The sequence below is a fragment of the Pipistrellus hanaki genome, assembly GCF_964339955.1.
Source record: "Pipistrellus hanaki genome assembly, chromosome: 2".
Lineage (NCBI taxonomy): Eukaryota > Metazoa > Chordata > Mammalia > Chiroptera > Vespertilionidae > Pipistrellus > Pipistrellus hanaki.
Genome location: NC_140504.1, coordinates 14,635,922 through 14,662,501, shown reverse-complemented (window position 1 = coordinate 14,662,501; position 26,580 = coordinate 14,635,922). Strand labels below are relative to the sequence as shown.

The 26,580-nt window shown below is 40.7% G+C and overlaps 1 protein-coding gene across 3 annotated transcripts; it reads right to left on the bottom strand.

The window, feature by feature from the left end:
- On the bottom strand, nt 1–24,565 carry LOC311617697 (protein EURL homolog). Of its 3 annotated transcripts, none has more exons than XM_084874328.1 (5): nt 24,446–24,565; nt 23,212–23,345; nt 8,183–8,728; nt 7,158–7,220; nt 1–5,242 (listed from the first exon to the last, which is right to left on the bottom strand). In XM_084874328.1, exons 2-5 carry the CDS (start codon nt 23,336–23,338, stop codon nt 5,085–5,087), a joined length of 894 nt encoding a protein of 297 aa, XP_084730454.1. In that variant the 5' UTR covers nt 23,339–23,345; nt 24,446–24,565; the 3' UTR covers nt 1–5,084. The 3 variants fall into 3 exon arrangements, with proteins under 3 accessions (XP_084730454.1, XP_084730452.1, XP_084730453.1); XM_084874326.1 differs by having other exon boundaries at nt 24,427–24,447; XM_084874327.1 differs by lacking the exon at nt 7,158–7,220 and having other exon boundaries at nt 24,446–24,542.
- Nucleotides 24,566–26,580: the final 2,015 nt, after the last annotated feature.

The window sequence follows — 26,580 nt, the reverse complement described above, 5'->3', positions numbered from 1 at the left end:
CAGATAACAAAATATTTGTTTTATTGTTATAAAATAAAAAATGGTAGACAAGCATAAGTAGTTATAGTTCCAAAGTAGAGCAATACAAAAATGTAAATTATTGCAGTTTTAACAGAAAAGTGTAACAGCCTGGTATTGTCTCAACTGTTTTGAAACCAAGTTGGTTTTCACCATTGCAGCTGAATTTTCTTTTTCCAAATGTCTTAGCACAATTTTGTGAAATAAAGGTCTAACACCACAGAGATTAAGTTCAATGACCATAGTGTAAGCTACTCAGACTTAAAGCAAGTTTAACACATACAACATATTGTCAAAGTAGGAATAGCTTTAAAACAGAAGTTGTTACTGAACATTTCAAGGTAGTCGAATGGAAACAAGCATTCTACATGTTTTGAAAGAAATAAGAAACACGTATTTACTAAAACTCCCTTTGCCTTGTGTGTAGGCGAGGGAAGTTCAACGAACACTTTTTGGGGGGAACGAGAGTGGACAAAACTCATTTTACTCCAGTATGGCTAACTGCAGTCATCCTCTGGACCCTCATAAATGAAAAAGAATAGAAAAAGCATGCTACAAACTAGATGCTAAAAGAAATCTTAATGCTGGAGACTTGCTGTGACGTGGTTCTCAGCAACATGACCAAATTGCTGAATACACTGGACCACTTTATAGCAAGGACAATTAGGAAAGGACGAAGGGAATGAAAATACCGAGACACAAGACAAAACCTTGTTATTCCACAGCTTTCTATCCCTCCTCCGAGACACCTGTACTTGTGCCAGAGGTATGTCAGCCCTCTCTCATTCCATCACCAAAAGACTGAACGTGGCAAGAATAACCTGTTGAGTTCTGTCTCTCACTGCTTTTTGCCACTAATTTTCTCAAATAACTATTTCCACCAACCTAAAGTGAAAAATGCAATTAAACACTGAAATGAAATCAATTACCTTTTTTTTTTTTTTTACAGCCACATCTGAATATATTTAAGGAAAAATTTTAAGAGAACTAAACTTCTTATTAAGTACTTGAAAATACTCAAACATCTTACCTTAGCATAATCCATAACATCTGTCAGTAAACTTACTGGCACAAATCAGCAAAATAACACTACAAAAACTTTACACTATATCCTTTAAAAAGTTTTCATGTCATATAATCTAATTTTATGGCTGCTAACCTGAATCTCCTATTTAGCTACACAAATAATTTATCCTCTAAAAGTTCCTACTTAACTTTAGAGCACATACATTTTGTATTTCATTTTACAAAAATGCAAGGAAATTTCTTTAAAAAAATCAAAATAAAACCCAAAATGGCAAACATACACAAATAGAACCAAAAACAGACTTGAACGTAAACTTCAAAGTAAAAGATACACGAACAAAGCAAGCACTTTAAACCATCTTCAGTGGTAAAGAATATAGTAAAATGAAAAACCCGAGGAAATGTCAAGATGCCAACAAAATAGAATATATTGACTGTATCTCTGAAACTACTTTCCAACATGAACTTATTTTAAAAATAATCCTCAAATATATATATATAAAAATGGGCACTTTGTGGTGAATTGAGTATATAATTTGAAAAAATAAGCGCATTTCTTTGCTCCAACATTATGCATAAGAAACTAAAAAATATTAATCTGCTGACTGCATCACCTAATACTGGGATCTTAAGTGCGTGACTTTAAAAAAAATTAATAAGACAAATTGGGATATTATATATACTAAGACCAAAGGATGACAAAAGGCTGGACAGATTTGAAAATTTTAATCAGAACAATCTTAGATAGTCACAATCACTTTGACTTTAGACTGGTTTTTTAAAAGCTCAATTAGCCGGGACTGGTTTGGCTCAATGGATAGAGCGTTGGCTTGGGGACTGAAGGGCCCCAGGTTCGATTCCAGTTAAGGGCATGTACCTTGGTTGCGGGCATATCCCCAGTAGGGGGTGTGCAAGAGGCAGCTGATCGATGACTCTCTCTCATTGATGTTTCTAACTCTCTATCTCTCTCCCTTCCTCTCTGTACAAAAATCAATAAAATATATAACTGCTAGAGGCCTAGTTAGTGCACAACATTCGTGCACTGGGGATCGGGAGGTCCCTCAGCCCGGCCTGTGCCCTCTCACAGTCAGACATCCCCAAGGGTCTGCCGTGGAGGCAAGAGAGGCTCCTGCCACCGCTGCTGCTCACCAGCCTTGAGCCTCGGCTTTGGGCTGAGTGGCTCTTCCCTTCCCTGTGGGAGCGCACTGACCACCAGGAGGCGGCTTCTACGTTGAGCACCTGCCCCCTGGTGGTCAGTGTGCGTCATAGTGACCAGTTGTTCCGCTGTTCACTCGATTTGCATACTAGCCTTTTATTATATAGGGTAACATGAAAAAATCAGTCTTAATTCATTCCCTCTTAACCATATAAGCTCTAAAATTAATAACAGATAACTTGCCTCTCTTTTGCCATTTTTGAAACTGAAAGCATAGGTAAAATTTTCCCACCGACTGTACAGAAGAATAGCCTAGTATGGTAACCAATATTTGTGGTATTTCATAGTCTCTCAAGGCTAGTATCTCTTAGCTTTATTTTAAAATATACAGGAATTTCATATTCAACCAAAAAAACTAACATTAGAATATAAAATAAGTTTATCAAATATTTGGAAAAACTGCTGTGCAAAATAACAATTTTTTTTTACTAGAATATTTTATCCAAATAAAGTACTAGTGTGGGTACCAGCACCAGACATTTTTAAAGAGCACCTTTCCCTTGAAGATCTTAAGTAGAAATATCTAAGTGGGATAAATCAGAGTCCCTAATTAAGACCTTGGCACATGCGTCATCCCATCTAATTGTCCTCACTCATTAGTAAACCTGCACATTTGCCAGAAATTCTTTAAGAAGCAAGCACATACTTTCTTTGGATAGCACGGTTGTGTTCAAGGCTGCACCATATGGCTCCCATTCCGGAAATATGCAGCTACCATCAAACTCAACACACCCCAGACTTTCATGGCTGTCCCAAAGTGATCTAAATAGAAACACAAATATGTGCAAGCACACTGGCTGGTAACAACCGTAATGAATTCTGCCAAAAGAGAGTCAAGTCAAATTTGAAAACGTGACCAAAACAACTAAGCACTGAGATGCCTACTGGTATCATTTGGAAAAGGTTCTATTTAATTTGTAAAAAAATTTATGGATTTTGATATTGCACATATTCAATTTAAAGCTTATCGAACTCTAAGGCAACGTGTCCCCACTCCTGGGATTTCAATTCATTTTGGATAACTCAAAGAATTGAGAGAAACTGAAAACATCTTTCCAAAGCTCCCTCCAAAAAAGGAGTTATGACATACTTCAAAGAAAACAAAAACAAAAATGAATGAGATTATCAAGTAATACTCTTAACACATTCTAGCATTATAAAAAAAAGTTATTTCTACTAGTTTGAGGTGTTCCTTTGCTTTAGTCAAATAGCGTTTCTGTTCGACTAAAATCTGACCCATGACCCAAGTCAGGGCAGGCTGCCAAATTTAAGGCAGAAGTCATTTATATCTTTGTATGCATGGCACTACCAAATTATGGGCTTCCCTGAAGATTCTTTCAAGCAAAGGACCTCACCTTATAAACACATTCTAAACACCAGGTGAAAACGAACCTACATCCCATTTTAATTTTACATTGGCTGTGGCCTTTACTATGATAAATGAAAAACTTATCTAGCTGTTTGGGCCATTAGTTCAGAGCTCTTTGGAAACATAGGCAACGTATAAAATCCTTTTAAAAAAAGAACTTCTTAGCCCTGGCCGGTAGCTCGATTGGTTAGAGCATCACCCCAATGCGCCAAGGTTGTGGGTTTGATCCCCAGGAATCAACCAATGACTGCATAAATAAGTGGAAAAACAAATTGATGTTTCTGTTTCTCTGAAATGAAAAAAAAAAAAAAAAAATGGGCTTCTTTTTTTGAATTAAGAGTTTTGTTTTTCTGGGTCAAGCAATCTTCTCTTTCCCTTTAGATTCCAAAGTTTAGAAAAATGCTCTAGAATGCTTTCTTTGGACACTAATTTCAGTGATACAGAATTTGGACAGTTCAAGGATTCTTGAACTATGATCCCAAGTGGCACACAAAATAACTAACTTTTTGTCAAAGATAGGGCAATAATTTAACAGTACATTCAACTTGAAGGTAATCTATTTGACTTACAACTGAGGCTTGACTTACTCTGTCCAAATTCTAATACATCAAAGTCAGTAGAATGAAAATAATAATGAAAGAGAAGAGGCTCTAACTTCTATGCAGACTTGTTGACATATAAAAGCTAGATTAGCATTTTCTTCCTGAACAAACTCAGATCTGCTTTTGTTAGAAAAAATTATATATTTTATTTTCTTGAATATTTGCTTTAAAAAGGTATTAATTCCTCTTTATAAGAGTTATTAGAAGTCAAACAATTCAACTAGATAGATTTCTACTCCAAAATACATTTATCTTTGGAAAACAAGGTAAGAGTTGTAAAAGCAGTGTATTAAGAGAATAAAATGCAATAAGATCTGAAACATGGGTAAGATATTCACACGTGAAAGTGTAAATATAATACAGAGCCATTCAAATACACATTTATAAAGAGAATGGAAAGGTACCTAAAATAGCATTTTTATATATAAAATTTTCATATTAAAATATTGCTCATAATAAATAAGAGGTGATATTATGAATTTAACTTCCCTCGTAAAATTGTTATCTTTAGTAGTTCAGACTAATCCAAGGTGTCTGTTAACCTTCTATTGTTTTGAGAGGTGAATTACATGAAACTATGTTTCATAAAATCACACTGTAACAGTATATACTTAAAATAGTCACATGTGGTTAAAGTTAGGGAGGGCCACTCAGTAATTATGGGGGGGAAAATTCCCCAAATGAACCAAAATGATGAACCCTAGAAGACTAGAGTGTGAGGATCCGCTTTCTCTCACATGGATGATGAATACTGCCTGTAAGTTCTACAAACTCGGTGACCACACGGCAAGCCTGCCAGTCCCGGAAGTGGCAGGCAGGGCACAGGAAGTGAGTGTAAGTCCAGTTCCCTTGCTCATGTCAGGTGGGACCTGACGCCCGTCCGCCCCACTTGCACACACGGCAACTTGGAATAGTTCTTGAGAAGCTGTTCGATGGCGATGTGGCGGACGTGGAGCTCTGAGGCCAGAGAATCTTTTTCTTGCACTTGGCGTGTTAACTCTTCAAACACTTCTGTAAGGATTGAAAAAGAAGTCCCACTTTAGAGCACAGAGAGCTAATGCTCTCTGATTTATACTTCAAGTACTTTAACACGCATTGGGTGAGTGTTTGCAATTAAACTGATTTGATACGGCCCTGGCCGGGTGGCTCAGTTGTTTGGAGCATCATTCCGTACACCAAGGGTTGTGGGTTCGATTCCCAGTCAGGGCACCTATCTAGGTTGCGGTTCAATGCCTGTTGGGGTGCACGTGGGAGGCAATCGATCGATGTTTCTCTCTCTCTTCCCCTCTTCCTTTCCCTCTAAAAATCAATAGACATACCCATGTGTGAGGATAAAGGAAGGGAAAAAAGTGAATCGACACAATGGAAGCAGTTTGATCATTCTAGGGTGTTGCATACTTTGCACAGTCAGCTGGAATAGGGTATTCCTCTTCTCCATCAAGTGAAACCTAAGCGTCATAGCAATGACTATTTATATGTGTAACAGGAATCGCAGTCACTATTACCTGAGACGCTTTCTCAATTTGAAAGAGAAACAGGTTCGGTCAGTACCTGACATGACTTATGGGAAATACGTGCACATTAATGCCTAGGTCTGAAACCCCTCTAAGAGGCTTTGGGATCAGACTGCCTGGGTATTTAGTCCTGGTTCTCAAAAGTCTCAGGCAAGTAACATTATAAGCTATGTTTTCATTCCCCTTATGTATCAACTCGATGAGAGTAGGACCTTCATAGGGTTACTGTGAGGATTCAACAGGTCATACTTGGAAATAATAATGAAATAGAAAAGGCTCTAACTTCTTCAAGTACCACAGAATAAGTACTTGACAAATGTAAGGTGCTATTACTATTATTATTTTAATAAAGGCCCAATGCAGAAAAATTCATGCAAGAGTAGGCCTCCCTTCCCCCGCTGCCGGCATCGGCTTCACTCCAGCCCCGGCTTCATCAGGAAGGACACCCAGAATGACGTTCAGTCTAATTAGCATATTACCCTTTTATTATTATAGGTTATTCTGAGAGAATGTGTGGTCAAGAAATACCACTTAGCTTTGGGGTTATAAAGACAGGATTTAGAATCTGATACTGAATGAATGCATGATTTCTGTAAGCAACTTAACTGTCTCTGAAATGTAGTTTACTCACCGAAATGGGAATAAGTCATGAAAACAAGAGACAACTGGGATTCTGAACATGAACTATTAAACTATTGGCGTTAGCATTGTATTTCATGATGTTGAAGATTCACTAGCTGCCCTAGCAGGTTTGGCTCTGTGGATAGGTTGTCGGCCCGCAGACTGAAGGGTCCCGGGCTCAATTCTGGTCTAGGGCATGTACCTCAATTGCAGGCTTGATCCCCTGGGCTGCTGTGGGAGGCAACCAATCGACATGTCTCTCTCACATCAATGTTTCTCTGTCTCTCCCCCTTCCTTCCATTCTTTCTAAAAATCAATAGGAAATATCCTCAGGTGAGGAGTAATAACAACAACAACAGTGTGTATGTGTGTGTGTGTGTATATATATATATTTATTTTAAAAAAATCTTTAAATACTCTATGCTGGGGGTGGGGTAATGGGAATGGGTGAAAGTAGAAATGAAGGAAAATTTAGCTCTGCTTTTTGTAATAGTTGAAGCTGATGAAGATGGGTCAAGGAGTTCACTATCCTGTTCTTAATATTTTTGTGTTTGAAATTGTTCAAAGCCAGGGCTAATACCTTAAAGACCTGTTATGGAGTTCACTTGCATAGTAAAATATTAGTAAGAAGGTAGAGGTTAAAGTTGTAGTCTCCATTTTCACTCCCACTCTAACAGGTTCTAATCCAATTTTCTAATTTAATTGCAGATGGAGCTAATGGTACCCTGTGGTAGGGGATTTTCTGTATCAAAATTCTCACAGGCAAAAAAACACTGACATCGATTCTTTACCCTGTATTCGCTGTTGGAGCTTTGCATTCAGTTGCTTTACCTCACCAGAAGTCATCGAATTCACTGAAACATGAAAATATATTCATTATCATTACAACAATTTGGGAAAATAAGCTGCCTACATCAGTAACACAATATCCTATTTTTTAAAAATAATAAAAAATTGTACTTATCTGCCAACATAAAGCTCAGCACTATTCTAGGATTCACTCATTAACCCCTGCAGAGTGGAGTTTTTGAATCCTAACCTCAACCCACAGTACGTCCCCCTGCAACAAAAGTTTCACTGAAAAGCACTTAGATCCACTGGATCCTGAAATATCCAGTGGATTTTTACAAAGTGCCAGTCAAGTCAATTTTCTAAAATACTACATAGTTCATGATCCCCAGTGAGAAACTTTGGAAATAGTCTGAAAAACGAAGTTATCTATCTAGTTATGTGATCTTAGATATGTACAGTCAAGAAGTTTTACAAAAATATACCCATGGTCCCTTCTTACTCTAAAATAATTCGATTTAAGTCAACTAAAATTATCTCAGCTTCTGTGAGTTTCTGTAGACGCAGGCTGAATGAGTCCCTTTCCCCCCTTTACCACATTACCTTTGGCCTTCAGCAAAATGTCACATTTTCGCTTTTGAAATGCCACTCCCAGTCAATTAATCTCACAGGGATTGGCAATGTGACAATGTGAGTGAGCCAACTGTTGAGGCTTTATTTCTAAACTAGATGAAATACTGAACCTTCTAATTCAGTTTGTTAACTCCATTTATTTAATCATTTAAATGGCAAAACAAATCATAGTACTGCAGAATTCTAATGCATAGGACACACAGAGAGCTGATGGAGAGTTTTAACTCACCTCAATTTTTTTATGGGGTGAACTTATTATCATTTAAATACTTTACCAAATCTATGAGTCTACAGGAAAATTCCTGAAACATCCCTTATGTAAATATGTAAAAAAACAAAAAACAAAAACCCACCCAATGAAATGCCAACCTCCATCTTTCTCCCATTTACTTACACTCCTCTCTGCTGTAATGTGGAGGCTGGGTCTGGACACTAGCCTCTGGATTGGAGATGTTGTCTTCTTTCTTCTGTGCCTGGCAGTGAGTAGGAGGCCACAATACACTATTGTGGCACAAAGTGGCACCTGACCCTTGTAACACAGCGAGCCCGAAGTCTGAGTTTTCCCTCTGCTGCAATATTCTTTGTGTACAGTCTGAGAGGCCACCCGTGCTTCCATCTAGCCACTTTGCAGAATACTTTGGTACCTGGGAGTCAAACTGTGGGAGTGGGAGGAGCTTTTTATCTGGCTTATGCCTGAAATTAAACAAGTGATGCTGGGGACGTTTAGAACATTCCGGATCCGAATCCACATCCTTATTTTGTGCGTACTGTATAATCCAGTTTATCTTCTTACTCAAGATGGCTTTAACGTCTTCATAATAAGTATTTTTGGAAAGCTTAGATCGAGTACAATCCTGGTTTGCAATCAAATGGTATTTTTCAAAGCAGTCTTTATGGCCCCTTAATGATGTGGTGTGCAAGAGATTAGATTTTGGAATTCCTATTAAAAAAAAAACCAAAACAACAAGATGAGAAAATTTCATTTTCTAAATTGCATTACAAATCTTAGGAAAACACTGAGTCACTGATAGTTTGCAAATGAAAGGAAAAATTCCAGAGAAGATTGGTATTAACAACATAAAATATGGTCTAATAATTCGGCTTCAATTTAACTATATATTTAGTAATGCTAAATTCCTATGAATAGCAACGCCTTTTTAAGAACTTAAAAGATTCAATTTTAACATTTATCTAGGGCAGGGGTCTTCAAACTACGGCCCGCGGGCCACATGCGGCCCGCAGAGGAGTCTGATCCTGTCCTCCAGGTTTTTTGGGCAGTGAGCGCAGCCGAGGTGTTACAGTAGGAATTAGTAGTTCATATAGTCCGGCCCTCCAGCTCTCTGAGGGACCGTGATCTGGCCCCCACTTTAAAAAGTTTGAGGACCCCTGATCTAGGGGTATGTTATTGTATACAATATAAATAAAATAATGAGCCCTGCCTGTTTGGCTCAGTGGATAAGAGAGTTGGTCTGCGGACTGAAGGGTTCCAGGTTCGATTCTGGTCAAGGGCATGTTCCTTGGTTGCGGGTACAATCCCCAGTAGGGGGTGTGCAGGAGGCGCCTGATCGATGTTTCTCTCTCATTAATGTTCCCTATCCCTCTCCCTTCCTCTCTGTAAAAAGTCAATAAAATATAAAATAATAATAGTAATAAGGAACAAGCAATTTATATTTACACTCTTGGCCTTTACATTACAGGTAGCTCTATTCTGATACTTGTAAGCCTTACAACTCAGGATACACAGCAGATAGATAGAGAGAACTTGAAACCACCTACTTTTCTATCTTCAGAAAATTTATTAAAGAGCTTCCTCAAGCTCTATAAACTGTTAGGTGTTGTTGCCAAAAGATGACTAGCCAGTCCCCTGGCCAAACAGTAAATAGTCTCATTCTCATTCCATTGCCACAACTCTAATCCATGTAGTTACCCAAAATTACTTTGGGTAGCCTAGTTTAGAACCTAGAACCCCTTTTATATGCTAAATAATTTTTTCTTATATTGACTTGAAGGAGACTTTCATTACAAAAGTATTATATTTTACAATATAAAAAGGGTTCTAGGTTTTAAACTAGGCTACCCAAAGTAATTTTGCTGTTAAATTTTAAAAATTTATCTAGAAACTTAAGAAATTGTATTAAAAATTATATGAAACAATAAATTTCCCAATGTACCCCGGAGCTTTAACAACAGGTCAATGTTACAGGTGTGTACTAAAAAAATAAAAAAATAAAAAATGTGGGCTTTTAAAAGTTAAGGCTTTTTTTTTTTTTTTTTTTTTTAATTCCAGATTGTAATCTGTTGAGATGAACAGCAAATCAGAGAACCACCTTATTCAACTTATTGTGAAAATATATACTATAATATATGTGACTAATAATCCAGATTCTTTCAGAAATTCAGAAGAAGAGGCCCCTAAAAGAGACATGGGGGGAAAAAGTGTCATGGCAAGAGTTCTGACACAGTGCACATTTCCACTTAGATGTCCTGTGAGCTTCTCAAACTCACCCGCTTAATAAACTCCTCTTCCTCCCTCCTCACTACCCGATCCCCAATCCCGGAGCCTCTTCCTGAGCCTGGGATCACCAGCCTCTTAAGGAAGAGGCCTGGCATCCGCCTTGGCAGCTCCTCGCCTCTTCCCCTACCTCCTGAGATGGTCTGCTGCCCACCTTAATAGACTTTGCCCCATAAAATCTAGCAATACAATTCAAATCCTGCTTCACTCCGTTACCACTCCCGTTACACTGTCTGGATCATCTCCTGTCTAGTTCTCATTGCCTCTAAGAAACCTTTTCTGACCAATACATCTATCAGTTCAATACTAGATTCTCCAATTGCCTCTTCACCTGCCTTTAGTTCCTGTAGCAAGTTCTGGGAGATAGGGTCACTATTTTAAAGGGTCTCTATTTTACATGCATCCTCAATGTCACAGTGCCTGGCATTCAGTGAGGACTCCAGAAAAAGTAGTTAAATGAATAAAGGAAAATTAAAATCATATTAAAAAAAACAACTTATTGCCCATTATCATTCAAGGTCTACTGCAATGAGATGTTCCCCCCCCATCCCAGCCAGGGAACCAGGAGGGCAGTGCTGCCAGGCCAGGCTGCTCAGAGGTAAATAGAGACATCTTCCAGTAAACTCGCTCTCACATTTAGTCTAACGGGCCATTGGTCTGAAGAACCGAGAGTGGCACTGATATAGAGATGCCATTCCTGTGGCATCATTCAACCTGCCAACCACAATCAGGAACTTCTATTCAATTACGTACTTCCAACAGAAATTTACATAGACTGAGTATTTTAAAAGGTTGCTTTATGTAAACTGCAGCTTGTGCACCCAGATCTGTACCTCTTCTTTTAGCTCACTAAAAATGTAAAATCTGACTGAGTTTTAAAGTTCATTTGGAAAATATCTGCTATATAAACACAATTTAAAACATCCCATGCAGTAGCAAAGGACACAAAAAATTAAAAAATATATAATGCATTGACTACTTCAGATACTAGAACAAATTACTTTTTAATCTAGAAAATGGAAGTAGCACACTTAATTTGTATCCAATATACATGCCATCTTATAAACTCTTGAAGTGATTTTGGTTTTTTTCCACCTCATCAGTTTGAATTAATATAAGAGAAAAAACAATTGCTTTTTTTCAGAGATTCTAGAGGTTCCTAACTGACTCTACAATTTCATTGCATTTACAATATTAACAGCTTTGAGCACTAATTTGTTTCCTCAGCAGCTTTTGATAGGGACCGAATCTAATCACAATGGACCGAGTTGAGACTTTTGAGGAGCCGAGCTATAAGGAACTTCTAAACCAGTTCAACAAAAACTGCACTACAACTTGCTTACTAATAAAAGTTTTGAAGGCCAATGTAATTGACATCCTAACTATGTAACTTCTTTAAAAAAAACACTTCATTGATGTCCATGCGACTTTGTTTTTGTCATGAGGTCATTATTTTTAGAGAACCAAGACCCTAATTGGCAATCATAATTGCTAATTTTTTAAAAGTACTAGTTTTAGATAGAGGCTCTTAGAAATTTACATAGGCATTATATTTCCATATGAACAGTGGCATTTTAAAAAAGTTAATATGTCTCTATTCAATAGTTTTCCTTCCCTCCCTGATTTTGTTATGCTACTCTTACATCCTTTGAGAACCCTCCCACTAACCCATCTGGCATGCTATCATCATTTCAATTCTTTAAGTTCCCCTTGAAGATGAATTCATTTTAAGAAAACTTGGTTAAACCCACAGAAGAGCAAAAGCCACTCAAATGTTTTCCTACTATAATCCTTTTAAAAGGATATTTCCACGCTTACATTTAATCTATCATAGTGACATAATAAGATGACACTCAAAAATAGCCCCCAGAACACTGACATTCTATCACATGCCCATTATCCTCATCTTTTCCACCTAGCCTCTTGGAGACCTTACTTATGATTTGGTTGCAATGAGCAAAGCTAAGCAATCTTGTCTTTTCTAAAATAATATTTTATTTTTATTGATTTCAGAGAGGAAGGTAGAGGGAGAGATATAGAAACATCAATGATGAGAAAGGATCATTGATCGGCTGCCTCCTGCATGCCCCCTACTGGGGATCAAGCCCACAACCCAGGCATGTGCTCCTGACCAGAATTGAACCCAAGACCCTTCAGTCCGCAGGCCGACACTCCATCCACTGAGCCAAACCAGCCAGGGCTAAGCAAGCAATCTTTCCTTAATGGTTCACCAACTGATTCGTTACACAGCACGGTCTCTCGGCTGACCACACTCAAACTGCTGGGCTCTGTAGTTCACACTCTTGAATGGTATCATCTGACTCTGATCACTACATTCATTTCCCAGTTAAAGGCATGGCTTAAATGTGGTATTCCAAATAGAATACAACCAGTAGCTGGAGGTAAAGCTGTAATACGTGGTAGCAAGCACTTCACAACTGTAACTTCAGACTTAAAACAGAATTAGAAAATTGGCAGTATTGGTTTTCCAAATGGTAGTTTCTGTGTTTTCCCTTAATATTTAAATGAGTCGAGAAAATTTAGTTATGATTTAAGTTCTAGGTTGTTAACATGCTGTGAAGGAATTTTAAACATATTGCCTTCACACATTTCCGACAATTTGTGCGGTACTGCTTCAAAATCTTTTCTTTATGAAGGATCACATTTCGCCTAGCTTAAAGAATTTTCCAAGAGTGAGGTATTTCCCTTTTTATGATGGTCCTATTTTGGTTGCTAAGAGAACAAGCACTTGAGTGCTGATATGCTGCCCATATCAAGAATCCCGAGCTTTAAGTAAGTGCTAATTGTAAAAAATGGGGAGATAGCTGGTTTGGCTCAGTGGATAGTGTCGGCCTGCAGTCTGAAAAGTCCCAGGTTCAGTTCCTGGTCAAGGGCATATGCCCAGGTTGGGGGCTAGGTCCCCAGTGTGGTGTGTGAGGGAGGCAGCCGATCCATGATCCTCTCTCATCAGTGATGTTTCTCTCCCTCTCCCTTCCTCTGAAATCAATTAAAAAGTATATTAAAAAAAATTTTTTAAATGTGGAGATAGCTGCATTTTGTTGTACTGAGATGTTACGTCTTTGTTTTTGGGATAAGATTCCTATCCTATATAATAAAACCATAATATGCAAATTGACCGAACTGGTCACCATGACACACACTGACAACTAGGTCACGGTTTGATTCCAGGTCAGGGCACACACCCGAGTTGTGGGCTTGATCACACCAGTGGCGAGCAGGAGGCAGCAGATCAATGATTCTCTCTCATTATTGATGTTTCTATCTCTCTCTCCCTCGCCTGTTCTCGCTCTGAAATGAATTAAAAAAAAAAAAAAAACCATTTTAAAAAAAGGAATAGAGGAAAAGCTGTGGAAGTAGAGGTGGCACACCCACATCCTGAAGTCTGGATCCATGTTGAAGTTTTGTTTAGACTATGAGTGTTTTAAAAGGAAAAAAAAAAAAAAAAGATCCACATCCAATTTTCAGTTTCTTGGTTTCTCTTAAAAACAAACAAACAAAAACCAAAAAACCAAAGAAGATCTGGCAGCAATTGGTTAGTAATGAGCAGTAGCTACTGGCTGAAATAGGGGAAGAGCTCTTCAATTCAAAACAGTTATCATTTCCCTCAGATGAGTAGGTACCTGTGTCCTAGCAGGTACCCATAATCTAGCAGGCTCTGCAGCCGAGCTGGTTGGTGACACATGTACTATTCTAAGGCTGTGCAGTGACATGGGTCTGGGTGGCTTCCGTGTAAATACTGCTAGTTCCAATGATACTTTGACACCCAATTCACTCAGGCTATTCTGCATTTGATGAGCAAGCAGCAGCAACCAAGTCATGATTCAAGAAGCATTAATCATTATATCTATTTCCAATCCCAGCCACTCAGTGGGAAGATGCTCAGACTGTCTATCCTGCCATGGGACTAAAGGTAGATTAGGCCAAAGGTGAGATGGCAAGGATGGATATTCAGAGCACTGATCCCACTACAGGTTGCCTTATGTGCCATAGTGGGCACTGTGATAGAGTGCCCCACTTCCCTCCCCCTCCCCCCCAGGCCTTTAGCTAACTCAGGAGTCACTGAAGAGTCAGCCATGTGCAAGTGTCCAACATACTGTTTAAAAGTAATAGGTACTGGCTTATTTTTGCATTGCTAACAGATGGAATTACTGGCAACCATAGCAAGCCAATATACAGATGGGCTTAGCAACTTGTTTTTCCATATTTTGAGAATCACTGCCCTAAAGAAAGATACAGCAACAGGTGGTCTTTAGACAGCAGATTTCAGCTTAGAGATGTTTAATTCCTTTTTAAAGATTTTGTGTGTGCTAAGAGAAGGATTAAGCAGTTAAATTCAGTAAGTGAAATATGAGGGCAAATTTCAGTGAGGCAGGAGTGCAGAGATATAATCCTATATAATAAAAGCCTAATATGGAAATTGTCCCCTTGGGCAGTTGTTTGACCAGGAGTTCCGACTGGGAATATGACTGCTCACTATGATATGCACTGACCACCAAGGGGCGACGTGGAACATGGCAGGTGTTGGCGACACACTGTGACCTCTCACTGGCTACCTGGGAGCGGGGGTGATGGGGATGGAGGTGTGGTGAGAATGCGGGGTGTCTGCTGAGCTCACTCTTATCCCCCTGCTACCGTCCCCCAGGACGCCAGGGCTCGCATGCTAGGGAAGCCCCCCTGCTCAGGTGCCAGGTGCCTGCTCTGTACTCACCACGGCAACTTCTGGGTGAGCTGGGTTGCAGCTGCCAGGACCACAGGAGCTGGTCTGTGAGGCTGGCTGGGAGAAAGTACGCTACCTGCCTGGCTTCCGCGCGGTGCCGCTGGACAGCACAGAGGTCCACACTGAGCCCAGCCATGCTAACTGCATCTCTGCATGGGGAGTCGGGCACTGTGATTCAGGTGGAATGGGGTGCATGGAGGCCCAGGTGCTGCCCAGGGCCCAGAGGTCAGCTGAGACCTGCCATTCCATGTCAGATGCTTGCACTTTGATTGACAGCCTGGCCTAGGAACTGCACCGGTGCATGATTTTCGTGCACCGGGCCTCTAGCGTTAAAGGATAAACTTAACCTCAATAACCAAGGAAGCCAGGGTAGGTCTGAGTTCTTGTGCTGATAGGAGAGGCAAAAATTGCAAACGCCTTGTCAAAAAGAAAAACGTCTCTCAGTGAATTTTACTTTTTCATTAGAACAGTTGGGAAGCTGGGGAAACACACCTACATAACAACTGTTTATTATAATAGGGTATGAAAATAACAATCCAGACTCAATTCTACCCCTAATGTAGCTACCTGTTTTTTAACCAGCAGTGTCCAACAGAACTTTCTGTGATAATGGACGTGTCCTATATCTGTGCTATCCAATACACTAAAATGCTGCCAGTGTGACTGAGGAACTAACCTTCTAATTTACTTAAGTTTGAATAATCACATTGTGGCGAGGCTCCCAAATTGCACAGGGCAGTTTGACCGTAGGTAATTTATTATGCAAAAGGGTAACGGTAATGAGAACAGGATGGAAGCTATCTACATCCCTCCACGTTCTTACTGAAAGTCTGGTATGAAATTCTTAGTGCACAGCAGCATAGGATATATAGAGCTAAATTTGTTTTTGTAATACTTATAAGTACCGCGCGCTAACCGATTGCGCCACTGGAGCCCCCTGTTTTTGTAATACTTAAAGGATATCAAATCAGACCACTACTTCAACTGACACAAGTAATCCTCTGCTTGTTCAAATTTACCCCCTCATTAGCTCTAATTGCATGTACTGACATTTATTCTAAAATTCTGTGTATGAAGGTGTCATAACAGGCTCCTATAAAGCTACTGAAATGAACTATAAAACAAATGAGTTGTCAGTTTTTAATATCCACTTATTAAAAAGGCATATGGAGTCACCAATTTGCAGGAAAAAACCTTTCCTAAAGATAAAAAAGGTTAAAAAATACTGAAAAAAAAAAAATGCCTTCATAGTGACACCAGATGAACGGGGGAAACAAATATAAATTCAGGTTGGAAAGCAAGAAATGTGACAGTCACATGAACTGTCTGTCCTTCATCTCTGGAATGCTGTCTGCCCAAAGTTGTGGATGATTTACTTTATTACAAATAAGTAAAACAAAATGAAAAACTGTCCTGCAGCTATTTTGAAACCTGTTTTGCATCTCTACTTCTTTGCATATATCTGAATCACTGTTCTTGAAATTCTAGTTGACTATACCTTAAATAAATGCTTTATAGCAGCATCTAATAGAGATATACTAGCCAGTGAATTTGAAGGCATTTATAATTCAATCACTGCTATAGGTAACGATAAAAATTAGGGCTGATGGGAAACAATCACTGCAACCCAGCAAACATTTGGTAAGAAAAACTAAAGCTAAAAAAGCAATAATAATTGATGAGTCATACTGCAAAATGCTAAAATATAAATATTTTGACCATGTGTTATAATTGCATCATAGCAATTGTAGAGTAAAAAGAACTTTGATCTAAACAAAGAAGTTAAAAAACTGGCATACTAAAATTTTTTCATCATAAAACAAATAGGGTTGTTTTTTTTTGAATGCTGATTACATGGTGTTAGTTCAGTAGTAATGGGAGACATAACAAATGACAGGACTGCAGCTCAGGACACACCTTTCACTCAAAAGCCTTCCTCTGGGAATTTAAGCTACAATGAAATGGAAAAGAGATGTACATATAAGAACATTTTAGTGCAAGTAAACTGGGAGCAAGCTAAATTAAGGAACTCTGATTAATTAAATTATGGTACAATGGGATGCAACTTTAAAAAAAATCAACATGATAGAATTTTATCTACAAACATGAAAAAGATGTTTCTAATCTTAATGAAAAGGCTGGTTATGAAATATTATCTGTAACCTAATTCTTAAACCCGACTTTTCACACTTGGGAGTGTGTATGCACATACACACACACTCTACTTCAGAAAATAGTTTTGGAGAACCAAAAATATTAAAAGATTATTGGTGGGCCGAAACCGGTTTGGCTCAATGGATAGAGCGTCGGCTTGGGTCCCGGGTTCGATTCCGATCAAAGGGCATGTACCTTGGTTGCGGGCATATCCCCAGTAGGGGATGTGCAAGAGGCAGCTGATCGATGACTCTTCCTCATCGATGTTTCTAACTCTATCTCTCTTCCTTCCTCTCTGTACAAAATCAGTAAAATATATATTAAAAAAAAAAATTAAAAGATTATTGGTGGATATGTGGGATTATGAGTCTTAAAATTCTTTTTGCTTCTTGTATTTTAATTTTCCGTAACAAGCAAACTGTTTTCTTTTTCAGTGAAAGATGCTTTAAAATTCCCACAAAGAAATATATTTTGGGTTGGAAAAGAACAGTGTTATTTAGTCCAAGACAATTTAGTCTTTATGTACTGCACTGTATATTCCCATGAACTAAGTGACACAACAAAGATTAAGATACTGAAATGGTAAAAGACACATATACTTATCTACAATTCTGAATTTTAGATTGTGATAAGTTTTTTTTAGGCTAAAAATGGGTGTAGCATAGAAAAGTATTGAACCTTCAAGTGAAAGCAGTCTTCCAAGTAAAACCATAACCACATTATAGTTTTATCTGGCAATCCTTGTTAGAGATCTAAAGACCCAAAGAGAGCGAGGGAAAAAAGACTAAACATAAATCACCAATCACATTGTCCATAAAAAACAAAGAAACTGGGGTGAAGGGATGTGCTGAGCAGCTACTATGAACAAAATTATGGCAGCTAGAGCAGAAAAACCTTATCAAAATCCTAAAGATTTGGTGTGCAAAATTGGATTAGAATAATTTATTTATTATTTTTTACAATATAAGTTTTATTGATTTCAGAGAGGAAGGAAGAGGGAGAGATAGAAACATCCATGATGAAAGAGAATTAGTGATCGGCAGCCTCCTGCAAGTTTCTCAATGGGGATTGAGTCCACAACCGGGGCATGTGCCCTTGACCAGAACTGAAACCGGGACCCCTCACAGGCCAACAGTCTATCCACCGAGCCAAACCAGCCAGGGCGGGTTAGAATAATTTAAATCCATTCTAACCAGAACTTTGCTGATAACTTTGATAATTCTACAGTGTTATTTAGCCACTTTGATTTCAATCACTCAGTATTACCTTATTTGAAATTCACACTTAAAGTTAATTTCCTATATAACATTAAGTTTAAATTTAAGGTGCTGTAAAGTACCTTTCAACGCTATGCAAATATAATGATGTCTTTATATTATATCTATATAGATAAAGTCCTAAGTGACGTTGCAATCCTAACCACCAAACAGATGACCGAACAGGCAGTGTGAGGTGACCAGGCCAGCAGGGGGGTTAGTGAGGGATGACCAAACCACTGAGCAACAGGTTGCGTGAGGCAACCAGGATGACGGGGGAGACAGCTGGGGATGACCAATCAACTGAGCAGCAGGCGGTGTGGGGTGACCAGGCCGGCGGGGAATGGGACAGTAAGGGGTGACCAGGCCAGCAGGTGGGGGGCAATTCGGGGTGACCAGGCCGGCAAGGGGGGTAATTGGGGGTGACCAGGCAGGCAGGCGAGCAGTTAGGAGCCAGAGGTCCTGGATTGTGAGAGGGATGTCCGACTGCCAGTTTAGGCCCGTCTGGCAGTCGGACATTTCCCAAGAGATCCTGGATTAGAGAGGGTGCAGGCTAGGCTGAGGGGACCCCCCCCTGCCCCATGCATGAATTCCATGCACTGGGCATCTAGTTTAATAGTAAACACTGAAAGATTTTCTTAAGTTTATTAGAATGTCAACAGAGGGACACTTTCTATGTTCTAAATATTTCTAAAATGTTCTATTAATGGTAGTAAAGTTTAATGCTCGTTATCTTCTAAACTCACATTAGGCTTTATATTTTAAAATGCTTGTTTAGTTAATAACATTGCATTATTTGCCTTTATGGGGAAAAGAAGAGAACGAAGCTACTATAGATGTAGTTATCTATTCTGTATATAGTTTCCCTACCAAAAACGGTGGCCCCCTGTATTTAAGTGGAAAGATGCTATCAAGGATTTAATACTGAGATTCAAACTGCTCCTGGACTATGACCATACGAACAGCATTTCAGTCAGATACAGATAACCAAGAATGAGAGTAAACATAAGCATTGGGTTCACCAGCGCCTTAACCAAGAGAAAACCTATAGATTTTTCATTTGGGAAAGATTACCAAGCATCTGAATTTGGGCCGGCTTCTATAAAAGTTCAACAAATTAGAGGAGAATCCAAACTGAGATGGACTATAAAGTCTGAGCTGGACTAGTAAGACTTAGGAATGCATACTAATCAACTAGCAAGATCAACTGGAAACTTTGCTTGGGAATTGACCTAATCTTATTTTTTAAGATTTTTCTTAAATTGATTTTCAGGAAGAGGGGAAGGGGGTGTGGGGAGAGGGAAAGAAACATCCATGTGAGAGGGGAACACTGATCAGCTGCTTCCTGCATGCACCCCCACCAGGGGTCAAGCTTGAAACCTGAGGGGAACCAACCAGCAAACCTTCCTTGCAAGGGATGAAGCCCAACCAACTGAGCTACACTGGCCGGTGCTAACCCAATCTTATAAAAAAGTTTCTCGGTAGAAAAGGAAGAAAGCAAATTATTAGAGAAAAGCAGAAACACTAATTATTTGCACAGCGTTTTGGCACAAAATGGAAACAGAGAGCATGAAGTAACAGACTGGCGCCCTGAATCTTTTCCATCGCTAGCCTTGGGCCAAATATATGGTGACAGAAGATGGTCTCTGGGTGGTGAGAATACAATGCAGTATACAGACCATTTGCCATAGAAATGCACACTTAAAAATTCATATAATCTCATTAACCAGTGTTACCCCAATAAATTAAAAAAAAAAAAAAACCACCCCAAAGTAGTCAGCTAAGAGGCTAAAAACAAAAGTTTTAGCCTCTTAGCTGAAAAACAAAAACAAACAAACAAAAAACCAAATAGAATGTTTTTGAGTGAATTTAGTAATTAGTATGCTAAGAAACCAGGCAATAGCAACATTATTATATTATGAAAAACTTACACCAAACTAATAAAGTTAAGTATAATATTTTTTTAAAACCCCTTTACATTCTAATATTTATTGTCTGGCACTGTGCTGAGAACACAGAAGAGGAAAGAAAACTGCAAAAACATTTAAAAATGTTTACTGACATAGACAAAGAATATACCTTATTTTTAGGTATGGAATTATTTTGTTACCACTTTTTTGTTAGTTTCTAAAAACCTGCACAATGATATAAAAACAGGAATTTTGTGGGATTCAGTTTTACCTCAACTAGTTCCTCACTTCCTTCCTCCCCCCGCCCCAACATTCCTAAGATTTCAAAAATAATCTTAGAATACTAGAATGATTATAATGTTCCAGCGCATCACTGTGGTTGATATGAAAATGTATTATATTTGTAAGAACTGAGAACCGACTTCAGATAAAGTGAGAAGAAAATTTAATTTTAAATTAATTTTCTCACAAAGGTTTAACTGGCATTAAGAACATAAAACCTTGAGTGTAGATAGAATATAAAAATACTCCTAATTCAAATTGAGACAGCTGTTTATTAGAGAAGAAATATTTATAAGGATGGTACCTGAGAAATATCTGTTTATTCTTTATATAATGATTGAGCTAAAATACATATATAAAAAAAGGCTAGAAAAGCAATTGTGAAAGTTCTGTAGAAAATTCTATCACAGCATGAAAACCATTAATGATTTTGCAGGAAGCACTGGTTAGAAAAAGGTGGCTAACCGAATAGCAAGAGTAGCCAATTAGGATTCAGCAAAACAGCTTTCTAGTATTAGCCCTATCAGTGGAAATAACTATTGACGGCAGATCAATGAAATTAAGATCACATATACTAGACCTAGATGATCAGGCTTCAAAGTCCAGGACCGTCAATTACTGCTCTGCGACTTCAAAGAGTATTTCTTGGGTCTCAAAGGTTAGGTTCCACCACCTCTAAAATGGATAAAAGGAGCTATCCCAGAGCTATTCTGAGCTAAGATAATCCACTGTAAGGTGCTTATTTAGAACAGCCCCTGGCACAGAATTGCTCACAGTAAATGCTGGGACTTAACAACAGCTTGCCATCACCATTGGTGCAACCCTCAATAGTCCCTCAGCCTGGCTGTTTCCTTCAGTGTAAAATACAGGTTTGAGCTAGATCATTTCTAATGCTTTTGCCCATCTGAAATGAAAGTCTACAAGTAAAAGAACATATAGGGCCAACTCTATTCCCAAAGAACTACATTTATAACCTTTCATGCTAGCATGACGAAGGGCACAGTAATTTAAATGATTCGGAAGAATTGTTTTTTTAAGTCAGCCCTTTGAAATCAGTTCTATTTACTACACTTATTAAAGCCAAAGCTACGTGTGAAACCTGCTGGAAATCCATGAGCTTCTGTCAATTATCATGTTCAGCAACTAGAATTCTTCCCGAGAGTATCACAGCAAAACTCATAACCAATTTGTTCTTAAATAAAAGATGACTGTCACATAAACAACTCTACATGTTTTTAGCAGTCTACTTATGGTTACCATTTTGACTTTTAATATAGAATATCTATATATATTAATTTGGTGCCTATAACAATTTCTGAAAAGTAAGTCCTAACAGGAATCTCAAGGTATATCATCCTAATGTGCATTTTTTTTCTCTTTCTTTTTTCTTATTATAGGAACATTTCTTATTTCCTATTTAATTAATAGAAAAAGATAATGAAAACTATCAAAAAGAATGAAATACTGCTTTGAAACCCAAAATCTACAGGTCTAAAAAAAAAAAAATTCTCTGATGTTACAATTCAAAATTCAAAAGACTGAAGGTAAACTTTTTTATTATCATCAGAATTTTAAGATTCTTTTCAGCCTGACTCAAATATTTTTAAAAATCACAATTTTATCATGATAACATCAAGATTAAAGAAACATCTCCCACAAGTTTCTTGGGAGCAAATTATTGCCATCTACAGACACATTAACTGTGCACTAATCCAAATAAGTAGTCTGAATAACAGATTTTTAAAAAAGTATTTGGAGAACTCTTAGAAATACTACTAAGACATTTGAAAAGCCTTTTTCATTTTAAGAAATTATTAAAGGTGTGAGTGACCACTATAAGTTAAAACTTTATTTTTTTCTTGATAGTAAGATAGCACTGAGTAAACCAACATGGAATACAATTACATTTGCCTATTAAAATAAATGTTTGGTTACCTTAGTTCTCAATTAAATCAAAACAAACCACACACACACACACACACACACACACACACACTCACACACTCACACACATACACACACACCTGTTAAAATCTCACAATTTCATAAGCTCTCAAAGCACAATACACATGAATCAGCCAATACTCCTCATTTTTGATATTAGCAAAAAACGGGGTTAGCACTGTGGGGGCTTTAAAAAAGGATTTTTTAAAAATAAATTCTTGGCTCTGCTAACTTCAGCTTTGTTTCCGCAAACTCTTTTATCTTAAACAGATCTCCACACTTGACACAATTTGCAACCATTTAAGAAACGGCTGTTTTACCTCCTAACACCAGTTCCCTTACAGCAGCTGTATAATACAGTTCATGCCAAGCCAGGACTGGTTTGGCTCAGTGGATAGAGCGTCGGCCTGCGGACTGAAAGGTCCCAGGTTCGATTCCAGTCAGGGGCATGTACCTAGGTTGCAGGCACATCCCCAGCGGGGAGTGTGCAGGAGGCAGCTGATGGATGTTTCTCTCTCATCGATGTTTCTAACTGTCTATCCCTTACTCTCTGTTAAAAAAAAAAAAAAAAATCAATTAAAAAAAAAAAAGTTCATGCCAGAAAACGAACCCCTGCTCCGTACATACCCTCAATGTTCAGCTCGAAACAGACGTGGCAGAAGGAGAGGGTCTCCCGGTCCGTTCCCAGCTTGCAGACGCTGCAGACGTGGTCATCGTCCAGATCGATGTTGACAAACTGCTCCTCTCCGCTCATAGTGCCCCTGGGAGGAAACAGAAAAGGAAAGTTACGCAACGCAACCTCCAGGGCTGGTCCGCGGGGCGATCCTCGGAAACTTCTAGGAAGGGAAGGATGCTGCTGTGGGTTCTGTCCAAATGCCACGGTCCCATCCAACCGGCACCGGCACCCTGGCACTCCGCCACCACGCTTCCCCTGCGCACAGACACAGACCTGTGACCCTGAAGTAAGGTGACCAGACGTCCCGATTTTTGACAATCGGTCCCGGGGCGTTAAAAAAAAAAAAAAAAAAGTCCCGATTTTTGCGGGACAAATTGTTCAAAAGCGGGACGTCTGGTCCCCTTACCCAGAAGCCTCGCCCAGCGGACACTCTGCCTTATTTCGGTCCCGCATTTCCTTTGGCCGAGGGGGGTGCAGGGGGGGGCGGGGGAGAGGCTCTGAAGGCCAGCGGTTTGCGCGAGTCCCAGTCCGCCCTTCCATCTCCCGATCGCGCACGGACAGAGCTTGGCCAGAAGCCTTTCCCGCTGCCCGGCGTCTGGGCACCTGCTGGACGCGGTTAAAAAACGCAGGAAAAGCGACCTGCTTCGGACGCTGCTTGCAAACTTCACTGCGGGAACCTGAGCTGCCGTTTTGCTAACTCGGGGCAGCGGGGCTTCCTGTCGGCAATCGGCGGCCGGAAAACGCACGTGCAAACGCAAACACCGGGGGTGCAAGGGGGTTCCACTTCGTCCCAAGCACCCGCAGCGCCCAGAGCCGGGCAGCGGCTCCCCGCGCGGGGCGGGCACCGCGGGCGGCGGGGTGACCCGGGCGCGCCGGGAGGCGCCGTGGGTTCCCCTCGCCCCGGGCTCCAGCCCATCCAGAGAAGGATCCCGAGGACCCAAGCCGCCGGACCCGGCGCCCAGGGGGAGTCCGTCGGGCCCCCCCCCCAGCCCCGCGCCGCCTCCGGCTTTGGGGAGGCGGGTCCACCCCGCGGGGTGCCGCGGTCCCCGGTCCATCTTCCCGTCCGCGCGTCCGTCTGGGCGCCCCAAGCGGAGCAGCGCGAGAGACCGCGGACACGGAGCGCGAAGTGGGCGGGATCGCGGCATCGGGTCGGGGGTCCGGGGCACCGGGGCGCGGGGTCTTTACCGTCCAACTCCGCGCGCCGCCCCGCCGCCGCCGCCGCCGCCGCCGCCCGTCCGCGCGGCTCGGGCTCCGGCACTATTGTTTCCGGCCGCGGCGCGGGCGGCCCGAGCGCCGGCCCCGCCCCCTCCCGCACGTGCCACCCGCGGGCGGCCCCGGGGGGTGGCGGCGCGCGGGGACGGAAGGGCGCACTCGCCTCATGCTTGTGGGCCCCGCGTCTCCCACTTCTGTCCCGAGGCTTCGGCCTCTGCTCGGATGCAGTCGGGACCCCGCGTCGCTTCGCCCAGGTTTCTCCCGGTTCCCCGGGGCGCGGCGCCCCGGGCGCCCCCCACTCCCGCGAGGAGGTGGTGGAGTCCATCGCCGCCTCCGCCCCCCTCTCCCTTCGTAGTGGAAACTCCTGGCCCGGGGCGGGGGCGGCGGGGGCGGGGCCGGACCGTGCGGGGCGGGTGCGAGGACGCGACGCGGATGCGTGGGGAGGACTTTGAACTCGGCAGACCTAAGTGAAGAGTGTTATTCAACTGTGGTGCCCGGGGAAAGTATTTAACGAGGGAAAAGTTCCAGTTTCAAGTTGCATAATTGAAGGGTACAGTTCCAAAAGCAGAATCTTACATGTGACAGCTTTTTTGGGGGAAGGGGCGCCCCTCTCTTACTCTATGGCACATTCTTAGCCCGCCCCAGGGGTTCTCCCGGAGCCCCGCCTCTTATTTTAGGTCCCGCTCCTTTTAAAAAAGTGTGGTAAGTGAGACCGGGCTCTGCTGGCCTTCCTGGACGTTTTAAGTCATTCTTTTTTCTTTTTTCTTCTTTTCTTTTCAGGGTTTAGTTCCTGCAGCTGCCTGTTTGTGCTTATATTTTCCATTGTGATCCTCAGGGCAGCCTAGAGAGGGGAAAGCGGACAGGTTCTCTCATTTGGCAGCCTAGAGGGGGTAACCCAGATTATCAATTGGTTGGTGAGAATCCCAGCTGAGACTTAAACAAAAAACAAACAAACAAAAAACATATATATTTATTGATTTCTTACAGAGAGGAAGGGAGAGGGATAGAGAAACATCAATGAGAGAGAAACATCGAGCAGCTGCCTTCGGCACACCCCCCCACTGGGGATGTGCCCATGCCCTTGACTGGAATTGAACTTGGGACCCTGGAGTCCACAGGCGGATGCTCTATCCACTGAGCCACACCGGTCAGGGCCCCAGCTGGGACTTGAACCCAAGGCTGCTGGTGTCAAATCTCTGCTATTTTTCCAGAGCAGCATGTGCACCTGAACTGGTTACATTCACAAATAGAAAATGGGCTGAATTGTCAGTCTGCATGGAACTAATGGGAGGAATGGATGCCATACATTTTGGGAATTTATAGACCCAATTGTCACTTGATATAAATCATCCGTGTGTGTTCTTGCTGCTTAAAGTACCAACAGCTTTTTCTTGTCTGTGAAGCTCTTTATCTCATCTTCAGTTCTAAATGATAGCTTTGCTGGGTAGTGTTTTTGGGTTGAACCCTGGGTTCAAAATAAGACCTCCAGAGGCTGATGATTTATTAATAAAAATAGGCAAAGATTTATTGAAATATCTGGCCAGGACAGCCGCAAGAGCACCACATGCAGGCAGACTCCACAGAACTGCACTGCTTCAGGGGCAGGTAGTTCTTTTTAAAGGTTCTGAGAAGGAAAACCCCTATTTTGCAACAAACTGTTGTTTGGAATTTTCTGCTGTTCTTAGATAAAATGTTGCTTTCTAGTTTGCTTTAGCCCGTTTGAAGAACGATGAAGATAAACTTAGCTGTCTGACCTTGTAGGCCAGAGACCAGATATACCCACAATCTCAATACCATGCCAGGTGCACTTTCTCAGTTGGATAGAACTGTATTGTTTTCAAGGCCAGCATCAAGATAACCACTAAGTGTACATAGGGCTGGCTCTTTAATAAAAAAAAGGAAGTTCTGCTTGTAACCTTGCTTAGATTGAATTCATCTTCCCTAAGCTCATCTCGCATGAACAAAGCAAGTCTCTCCAAACTCCCCCTGCACCGTCGGACAGCTCGGGGAACTCTGCAACAGTTCAAACCACAGGAATTTTCCTTTGTTCTAAATTCTAAATCCTAAAGACTATATTCTAAAAACTGGGGTCAGCCCACAGGGTCGTT